Here is an 11,069-nt window from a genome sequence, read left to right on the forward strand (position 1 = left end):
CTCTTTTTAAAAAAAAAAAAAAAAAAAAAAAAAAAAGCACTTTGGAAGTGTCCCTAATACTTTCTTGTTAATCGCTTGAGAAGTAAATGTGTTGCTCATATTTCAGAATTAAGCAAACTTGTTACTCATAATTCTGATCAACGCACAGTGGGTAGTGCTACCATCACATCCTCCCTCCTACCTCCCCACTTCCAAATTTCCAGACCCATGAGGAATCCCCTTTTCCCAACTGTAGTAGATTGGAGCTGTGCACAGGGTTGGTGTGTGGCCAGACGTGGCCCACTTGGTCTGATCCAAACCCAGCACACAGTTCTGGACTTTGTATGTGACTGCTACGGCCTCAGAAACAGTGCACGTTGTCCCAGTTAGATCAGGCCCTGCTGCCGTGCATAGCCTTGGCTCAAACTGTGTTTTCTCACGTAAGTTTTACAGAAACCCAGGGAGGAGAAAAGACCTTGAATATCCAACACTGTTTTCAACTCGGTTACAGGCAGTCATCAGACTTATGACACAATTGGTTCTTGAAAACCACGTCTTAAGTCAAAACGTTGTAATTCAGAAACAATTTTCCCATAGGAACAATGTTATACAAGAGAGATTGGTTCCTAAACCAAAGCCCAAGACCCTATTTTCACCAAAAATAACCCAGAATTTTGTACTTGATCAATTATAGATGAGTAATATAGCTACATTAATGTATTTATATTGTAAATAGCAATCATATTGATTTGGAAGGACTTCTTTGAGGTGACTTTGCTGGACTTTTTGAAGGGCTCTCGGCTGGAGTTTTCTCAGGTGTCTTGGCAGCAGGTTTTTCTGGAGTCTTGTCTGCTTTTTTAAAGAAAGTGTCCAAGGAAGTTTGGACAGATGTTCTCCAGGAAGATGGGTAATGCAGCAGACTTGTTCACTGGTGTGGCATGGTGTCAGATCAAGCATCGTAAAGTCTAAACTGATGTCAGAAAGTTGAAACAAGGTGTCAGTTTATAAATGTTGAAAGTGCCATTAGTTGTAATTTGAAACGTCTTAAGTGGAGGACTGCCTGTACTTTTGTGCCCCAGCTTGCTAGTATGAAAAGGACGCTTTCAAACACAAATACATTATAAGATCCCTTGGGGTATAAGGTTGGAATTTGCACAGATAAAAGTAAAAATCTCAGAAAGTGAAGTGAAATGAGCACTTTCAGTAACACAAGCCTTGGCTGTAATCGTTGTTGGTAGTCCTTTGTCTCTTGTGTGATTTGCAGTGTGGGTCCTTTAATTCATATGATAACTCTATTGGCATCTCCTCTATGCTGTTCTGCCAAACCACAAAAAAATTCCACTGTGAAATTCTTGTACACTCTACACAGTTTTGTTCCTTCCCCTTTCTCATTCCTCTAGGACAGAAACCTGGCTGTATTTTAGGATTTTCCATTCCCATATAAATAGAATTAACATTGGGTTATTAGACTTCAGCAGCAGGTCTGTATGTGTCTACAGACTTGTTTCTTCATTGGGATATATTAACTGTATCTTCACAACAGTAAGGTTAAACTTACATTTTTAAAACTAGGTCAGAAATGGCTGCGGCTAGTATTCTTTTTCATCCTGAGTTTCCTAACAGAGGAATTATATTGTATATCCCCACATAGCTACACTGTACTTCTGTATATGTAGCTACAATTCATGCCTGTGTGCACATCATGTGATTCAAAGCTGGATGTGATGGGTACTACAAGAAAGCTACCAAAACAGGACTTCCTATCCAATGTAATAATCAAATTGGTGATGGTACATCAAAATATACTGCATGCATTTTCAATGATCTTACTGTCATGTAGCTTGATTTCTGTGTGCTCCAATATGGACTGTGGAATTTCAGCGTAATGTTGAGCCCTCTATTTTATTAGTATGTATCTACCTAGAACAGGGGCCGGCAATTATTTTGGGCAGAGGGCTGCTTACTGAGTTTTGGCAAGCTGTCAAGGGCTGCGTAACAGGCAGCCCAGGGCAGATAAATATTTATTTTCTGAATTTTTAGGGGCCCCATGGGCCAGATAGAATGGCCTGGCAGGCCGCATCTGGCCCCCAGGCCACATTTTGCCCACCCTGACTAGAATGATCTAACCACAAAAAATAACCAGATTATTTTTTATATCTTGGGAAGCTAAAGGTTTAGTTTGCTTACAAACAGCAGCTGAACTTTGATAGAATAAAGTATTTTTGTTATAGTTTTTTTATTTGAGGCCAATTTAAAAATCATGACGAACTTAGAGAGAAATCAGGGTCTTAACTGGTATGAAAAGGATGCCTACAATGAAAGTACGTATTTTTAATCCTTTAACTATGGTGTCATTATTGTTACTTCTTGGTACATCTGCTTTTAGTATGTCTACTATACAGTCCAATGCAATGGTGTGCAGATTCCCAAAATTGCTTGGAAACAGTTAGCTTGGGTACAAGAAGCAGGATTCTGATGTTATAGGGTTCTCAGTCCAGGGTAACATGGCTGTATTGCTTTCAGTGTCTCATCTAACTGGTGTTGAGTTTGCATTTTGTCCGCATGGAACTTCTCTGTGTATTAATTTTTAATGTTAACTGCTAGCCTTCATTTTCTCAGTGGCAAGCTGCTTTGTGCGTGTAATTGTTAACCATACATTCAGAAAAAAGTCCATATCAAAACGAAAGTTTTAGAATATCTTCTTTCCTTTTGCAGCAAACTTTTACACACATTTCCTGGATGGGGCTCTGGGGTGACAACTCTTGAACAGGTTAGTATTTTGGGTAGTTTGTTGGTTTATAGAAGGTAAATATAGAACAGCAGTTTAGAAGAACATAAAATATTTTACTTCAGTGCTATTGGTACATATCGTACAGAGAAAATTAAAAAATACCCTACTTTGAGCGCTATGAAGTCCAAGGGAACAGCTCTGTGAATCCCTACCAAGTAGCTCTGTTAGTTCCATTAGGTGAGTTTGTGATTAAAGACTGTTTAGGTGGCTGTTTGCAGAATATTGACCTACTACAGATGAGCTTAGTTATGTTGCCAGTGCCTTGTTTCTGAAATGTATTTTGCTTTAAAAAAACACACAAAAATAATATTTTTGCCAAACTGGGATGTCAAAGCTGGGCAAAAATCAGCCAAACATAGAGGCTGTAGACTGAATCTGGCCCATGTCATCTAGCTTTTGGGGCTTCTAGAAAGGCTGGGGTTTCAGTGGTGGGGCAAACAGTTGTTGTGTTAACTGCCAAACTCCCAAGTCCAGATCCCTACTGGGTGCTCATTTTGGTGGTTGTTCTGCTTGTCCCGCTGTCAAAATCTCAGCTGTTATCCCTGTTGCAAAGTTGTTTCAGTGGCAGCAGGGTGAATGAGGCAATATTAAGTCCTGCAGCTGCCTGAGCTGACACAGTAGCTCAGGCAGTCATGGCAGCTAATGCCATCTCTGTTCACTCTGCTGCCAGAAGTGGGTTTCCTGCCCTCCTCCTGAAATCTTGGCAGCATTATTTAAAACCTAACATTCACATTTCTGCAAGCAGAATACACTTATTTGAGATAAAAAAAAATAAGTACAACATGGCAAATCTATTCTTGACTTCCTTTAGATTTGCCAAATGGTCAGATTCTAGGTTAACGTAAGTGCGTTCATGTTGTAGGAAATTTCCAGCACATTTATGTTGCAAGTTTTCTGTGCCAGGCAACAGTGCTTTCCATTACCCCTATAGCAGTAGTTTTCAGGCTTTTTTGACTTGAAGCACCCCTCCATAGCTTCTGCAAATTGAATGGCACCTAGTTTAAAATTGTTTTTTATATATATTATAGTGCTTACCTCCTTGTAGAGGGGCTGAGCAGTAGGGGTGAGGGATTATTCAAACAGGAACAAGCCTGAGCGTGCATTTATCTATTTAACTTGCCTGCTTATCTCTTTACATCTTGCAGCACCCTTTAAAAGATCTGGCACCTTAGTTGAGAATCACTGCCCTACAGGCTTCCTTTGAACTAGAACCCACGTAACCATGTTGGCACTCTATTACTAGTAGACTAATCAGCACTGTTGTGTCAGGGCTAATCAAGTAATTTGCAGTGCTGCACAAATATGCTCACGTTGCTTCCAGTTCAGAGGACAGCCTTGTGCAGACCAGTGTAGCATATTTGGTATCACCACCTATCATGGGGAGTTTGTGAACATGCTTTTAGTGTAAGGCTTAGCAAGTACTTGATTACAAATTTCAATTAAAATTTTAATTGATAGTTGTTTTAACCCTACGTGTATCTGCTATTAACTTGCTGTAACTGCACATTTCTGATAGGAGAAACTTGTGGACTTTGATTTATCATTGTATAAAATGTAATTGTTGTATAAAAAATGTGAAGTTTACAAAGTTGAGGCACTCAGGACAAGACATGTCAGCCTGGGCATTCTGTACATTTTTTAATTCAATTATCATTTCATATTGTTTCTGTACATTTTTCAGCGTATGGGGTAGTAAGCACAGTAAGCAAAGGAAGGATATGATATTTACTAGGCTTGTTAAATCAGCTTTTATAAAAATAAAAGTATACCTAGCGGTCATTTTTATACCAAATATCTTAATTGTTTTAGATACATTTAATCACTTAAATTGAATCATTTGACATATTTTTTGGCTAAATTAAAATAATGTTTTTCTCCTCATTCATTGCACAAGCATAGAATTTTTTCTTCTTTCTTGTTGCTCCTCAACACACAGGGCGAAATTAGTTCACTTTTCCTGGGGTTAATTTGAAATAAAGCTACTTTAGTCATTGGATTTCTTGTGAATTTATGCTGTACAATTGCAGGCAGTTTTGGCTGGGTGAACAGCACTGCTGCCTCAATTGTTATGTAGGAATGCTTGGAAAGTCTAAATTGCAACCAACAGAACTTCTCCATATTTCCTTTTAACATGCAAAAAGTTGGCAAGGAATCTAATGTCATCCATTTAACTGTTTTTCTTAGGCACCTGCAGTGGATGTTGTGGCAATTGGTCTTGTGTCTGGTTATATTATTGTGCATAATATTAAGTTTGATGAGATGCTGATGAAATTTCAGCAAGACTGGGGTCCTGTTACAACCATCTCTTTCAGAACAGGTAAATTTTAGCAATTTTAATCATTGTATGTACTAACTGAATTAAAACAATAGTATTAATTGAAAAGTATAAACATGGAGAAAAAAAGTTGCGTAAATATTTTTGAGATTTAAGTGAGTAGTGTTGCAGTATGTAGATGTTTAATCGTTTTTTTAACAATGGAAAAATTGCAAATATTGCAATGGAAAAATCTAATAAAGACCAAAAGTATTTTTAAATGTTACTATGAATTTATTTGGGAAAGCTAGTGCAAAGTAAGCAAGGCTGTGACTTTAAAGTGCTCTAACTGTACTCCACACTAGCTTCCTGCATGAATGCTCTTAACACATAGTAAAGTGTGAGGAAACTGTAAAAACACTGGTCTTGAAAATCACATGGTAGCATTGTATTGGGTTTAACATTAGCATTATCTGTGTGCTGAGGATTCACTGATTATTCATTTTTTTCCTGCTGACTGGATCATAACTTTTCCTGATGAGGACCAGTGTTCACTGCTTTGCCATACTTTCTGCATATTACATTTTTCTGGAGCTCCTGAGAGAGCTTGGTCTGTGCACTCATTCTTGGCTATTCCAGTTCTTCATATGAGTTATTGGAAGGAGCAAGCTCATGAAGCTCTGGTCCCTGTCTGAAGCCATTACCCTGCAAAAGTCAGCAAAATACCCTCTTGGTACAGCAAACAGTTGGCTTATGTTACTGCTATATGTGTATGTTTTAAAGTACTAATACACCTCATCCTCTACCACCTACCAGCAGAGGTAGAAACCATTAAGAAAGTTGAGCAGGTTGGGTTTTTGACACAGTACCAAGATCTGGTGTTCATTACTTGCACTGATCTGGGCTTTCAGAAGAAGCTTAAGATGGCTGCCTAGGTCAGAGTTTGACCAAAAGATTGGTGTCCCAAAACATCCAAGATTTTATCAAATTGCCCAGTAGATACTGCAGAACTGTTTGATGGTTGAAAGTGTGCATAGGAAATAAAACAGGCTTATGAAGATGAAGCAAAGGCCTCCTATATGACTGTACTGGCACCCATATTATTCAACCTGTATATCCATTTTTTCATGAAAGCATATCTGTGCAGATGACATCTGCCTCAGTACTCGGACTCTGTAGTTCTCTGACCTAGACACCATGTTCTCTGCCAAGATGACCAAGGTAGCTGAATATTACAGTAGGTGGTATCTTCAAAAGAGTGCAGCTTTAGTAGTGATAGGTATGTTACGCTTGCACAGTACTTCTGAAGCGGTTGCATAAAATGTAACTGTATGGGTAGCGAATAAAACATTGTGATAAACTGTGATGAGATTGATGTGACACTAGATCAAACTCAACTTTTTATAAATGTTTTTAAAAAACGTAGTTTCCATAGTAGAGGTGTGTACTAACCTGAGTAAATTAGCCGCTTTAGTCTGGGGTGCATCTACTCGCACCTTCCAGACATCCTCACTCATCTGCAGGCTACTTGGCACAAGTGTAGTCCTGTTTGTCACACATGCAGCTTTATCTGCAATTAAAATGTTTTGATAAAATGACTCTTAATTTTACAGTCTAGTTAAGAATAAACATTTCATCTAAATATTTGTTTCCACCACCTCTAAAGTGTATAAAGTTCATAGGATTTATTTTTTAAAAGCTTGTTTGTAATTTTGTGATCAGATGGACATCCAGTCATGGCAGCTGGAAGCCCTATTGGACACATTGCATTGTGGGATTTGGAAGAGAAAAAACTAATTAGTCAAATGCGAAATGCCCACACCACAGCAATAGCTGGTTTGTCGTTCGTCCATGGAGAGCCACTTCTTATTACTAATGGAGCTGATAATGCTATACGGGTAAGTTGTGCCTCGTATTAACTATTGTATTTTCAATATATTCATATGTAAATATTTTTTTCCCTAGTGGTCCTTCAAACAGGGATACTTGCATAGATTTTTTTCTTAAAAGATAGGAAGCAAAGGGTAAGGCTAAGTGGTCACTTTTCAGGACAAAAGAAGGTCAAAAGTGAGGTCCTTCAGGGATCTGTGCTGGGCCAAATTTTGTTTAGCATTTTCATCAATGACCTGGACATGGGGGTACATAATGAACTGTCCAAGTTTGCCAAATTATTCTGGGTAGTCAAGTCCCAAGCTGATGGAGAGTAGTGGCAGAAATATCTCACTACACTAAGTGAGTGAGCAAAAAAATGGCAGATGAACTTCAGTCCTGGCAAGTGCAAGGTAATGTGCATGGGGAAGAAATAACCTCAACTATATATAAACAATTCTGGGTTCTGTACTACCTATTACAACTCAGGAAAGAGACCTTGGAGACTGACAGGGGGCAAACTCTCAGGGCCGGTCACAGGACCAGCCCATCCTCCTGTCTAGGGCAGTCTGCCCAGTCTTGCCTGTCATGCCTTTGTTGTTATAATAATAGTTGTAATATGTGGCCATTTAAGACCCCAATGGCTAGGGATTTATACACGACTCCAACCTTTGCTTATCATGTCCCATGCCTCGCAGATGTCTTTCTTGAGCTGTTCTTTACTCTGGCTCGTGGCTGGGCCAAACTCAGCCCCTTGCTTGGCCTCGTACGTTCATCCTTTCACTGTACCCCACCGGGCCTCGTTCACACCACCTGCTCTCACCGGGCCTCTTAACACGCTGGCCCTTGCTGGGCCACACTCACCCTGCCCTGCTCCCTTCAGTGGCTCCCGTAGGTCATCAGGCTTGCCTGCTCGCATTCTTTGGCTGGCCAGTGCGCAGCCCCTTGGGCCCTTTTGCATCCCTCATCTGAACGGTAAACAGCCAGTTCACCTAGCCCCGGGCGGAGCTCTGACCCAAGCACCTCTCTGGATAGCTTGTTACTCACTCTCCCTTGCTAGGGCCAGTTACTTGCCCAATTGGCCTTGGGCCCACTTGCAGCCTCAGGCATCCAGAGACTTACCTGGGCCTAACTGCTCCCTTCCTGGGGTTTTAACACTTGCCCCCTCTCTGGGCCTCAACCCACTCACCCTTTGGGGACTTTGCCGTTCACTGAGCTTCTAGTGGCTGGCCCCATGCACTCCACCCCTTCACTGGGGTAACTCATCTGCTCCCCTCACTAGAGCGCACACACTGCCCCTATGCTGTAGTCTTGGGGTATTATATCCCCATGGGCTCAGGTGCCTCTCAGTAGGCATACCTGGTCCCACTATCACCGGGGTCTTCCATCCCCACAGGCTCAGGTGCCTCTCCTATGAGCGTGCCTGGCCCGACTACCCTCCAGTTTTGATGACCCTTGAAATGGTAGGGGCTGGGGTTATCAGGCGCCTCTACCTGCTGTTCACTGGGGAGGTAACTAGACTGGCATTTCTGGGGGACTGTCCCACCATGGACAGCCCCGCCATACCACCCTTCCCCAGCAGGGTGCAGTTTTCAGTCTTACCCAGGACCAACCAGGCCTACCTACTCTGGTCTTTTCACAAGTGGTGTATGTGATGTTCCTGGGCTGCTCTCCCTCCTGGGCCCTCTAATGCAGCCCCCTTCTGCTGGCATAGCAGCAGGCACACTGACTAACCCGTACCTTCTTTTGGCTGTGATGTCTTCTCCCTCGAGAGGGCCTTTGGCTTGCTTGAGGCCCTGGCTCCACCTTCAGGCCAGTCAGGGTACCAGATGGCTCTCTGCAGCTTTGCTTTGCCCCTTATGGTGAGGTCAATTATGCATTGGCCTTTCAGCCCTGACCCCCTTACACTGACCAGTCAAGGGGTTAGACAGTTAGCCAAGCAGCTTCTGCCCTCCGTGGACAACAGGGGTCTCCTTCTGGGCCCCACCATACTGCCCTCTCCCCTTGGGCTTGCTTAGAGCCCCAAAGATCTTAATGGAGCAGCCCTTCTCTCTACTGGGTTCACCTGAGCCCTAGGCCTCGCTCCTGTCGGCTTTAATCAGGGGCTTGCTTAGCCCCTGTGTTGGTCCACTATTCTAAGCCCCCTTTTTAGGCTGGGCCTTGTTCTGTCTAGTCCCACCACCTTCCCTGGGCCCCTGGGAACCTCCTGCCATCCCCATAGTTCCTCCCTTGCCTCCGAGGTGTTCCGTGAGCAGCAGTTCAGCCAAGTGTTGTTGCTCCTTCAGCTACTTGCAGCAAACTGCTGCCTCAGCTCCGAGAGCCAGGATCTAAAATGGCCGCCTCATCAGGGCTGGCCTGCACCTGCTGGCTGCCTGCTTTTGGCCCTTAAAGTGGTGGACAGTGAAGGTGCTCTGCCACAGAGACAGTGTAGATGGCTCCCTAAAAACATTAACTCAGTGTGCAGTGGCAATCAAAAAAGCCAGCAAAACATCAGGCATCATTAAGAATGGAATTGAAAATTAAATCGAGAACATCATCATGCCAGTGAACAAATCCATGGTGCACCCACATCTTGAATACTGTGTGCGGTTCTGCTCCTCACACCTCAAAAAGGATGTAGTAGAATTAGAAAAGGTACAAAGAACGGCAACCACAATGACCACGGGCCTGGAGCAGTTGCCATACCGGGAGAGACTAAGGAGGCTAGTACTCTTCAGTTTGGAGAAGAGAAGGCTGAGGGGGGATATAATAGGAGTCTATAAAATCATGAAGGGTGTGTACTGAGAGAACAGGGAATTGTTGTTCACCAAGTCCCAGAATACTAGATCTAGGGGGCATCTGCTGAAATTACTAGGTGACAGGTTTAAATCTAACAAAAGAAAGTACTATTTGAGGCAACTCGTAGTTAACTTGTAGAATTCATTGCCCCAGGAGCTGGTGGAAGCAGGTAGCACAGCCAGGTTGAAAAAGGGACTGGATAAATTAATGATAGATCTATTAATGGCTATTGAACAGAACAGCTAGAGTTGTTTCCTCTGACATTTCTAAACCAGTAATGGTGGATACCAGGGAGGGTATTGAATAGGATTGCTCTAGAGATACCTGGCTCAGTGCTCTTCTTCTGTAGCAGCGGTTCTCCACCTCTGGCCTGGGGGGGCCATATCCAGCCCACGGAGCCATGACATCCAGCCTGCAGGCATATCACATGGCTTGGACAACTTGGTAGTGGGGAGTGGTAGAAGCTTCACACAACTAGATCCAGTCTTTCCGGGGCCATTGCCCACACAGTGGAATCAGGCTCCTGCCCCAAATCCCTGTCCACGAGTCCAGATTGGGCTGGGCTCTTCCCACCACCCACTGGGATCATGGACACTCTGTCCTGACCCTGTCCCAGATGAATGGATCAAGGTCTGGCTGTGCAACTGGCCACAGCTGGATCAGGTCCACAGAGGGACCTGGCGCTGCTCATCTGGTCCACCAGGCAAAAAGGTTGGCTACCATTGTTATATAATACCTGGTGAGGGCCATCCTGGCCGCGGCGGGGGAGATCTCCGTGAACCGCACCATCCCGGGTTGCGAGAGCCAGCTGCGCCCCGACATTGTCATCACCGACCAAGAGGCCAAGAAGATCGTGATCGTGGATGTCACCATCCCCTTCGAGAACCGGCGCCAAGCCTTTACCGATGCCCGGGCTCGCAAGCGGGAGAAGTACGCCCCGCTGGTCGACACCCTGAGGGATCGCGGCTGCGACGTGATGGTGGACGCGCTCATCGTGGGGACGCTTGGAGCCTGGGACCCCAGCAACGAGAGTGTCCTCCGCACCTGCTGCGTCTCCCACCGCTACGCCAAGCTGATGCGCTGCCTCATTGTATCCGGCACCATCCGTTGGTCCCGCGACATCTACGTGGAGCACATCATGGGCCACCGCCAGTACGCCAACCCCACCAGATGAGCTGCCGCCGGACCAGACCCAGAGGGCACCGCCTGAACTGCCCCCCCCCGCTTCGCTTCACTTCGAGAGGATTCTTCCACTATGGATGACCCCGCTCCACCCGAAGAGGACCCCCGCAATTGGACTTTATGGACTGAGACGCTTCCTCTGAGCCACTTCCTCCACCATTGCAGACCATTGTAACGGGTTTGTGTGTATCTATCTCCTTTCTCTCTCAGCGTCGC

General features: G+C 44.1%; 1 protein-coding gene across 1 annotated transcript in view; it reads left to right on the top strand.

Moving 5' to 3' along the window:
- WDR36 (WD repeat domain 36) overlaps window positions 1–11,069 on the top strand; it is an 84,365-nt gene that overhangs the window by 13,961 nt on the left and 59,335 nt on the right. The window contains exons 6-8 of the mRNA XM_019517252.1: window positions 2,695–2,749; window positions 4,955–5,087; window positions 6,747–6,922. Coding sequence (XP_019372797.1) covers window positions 2,695–2,749; window positions 4,955–5,087; window positions 6,747–6,922 — 364 coding nt within the window. The remainder of the gene's footprint in view (window positions 1–2,694; window positions 2,750–4,954; window positions 5,088–6,746; window positions 6,923–11,069) is intronic.

This window comes from Gavialis gangeticus, unplaced genomic scaffold, assembly GCF_001723915.1.
Source record: "Gavialis gangeticus isolate Ggan-Ray unplaced genomic scaffold, GavGan_comp1, whole genome shotgun sequence".
NCBI lineage: Eukaryota > Metazoa > Chordata > Crocodylia > Gavialidae > Gavialis > Gavialis gangeticus.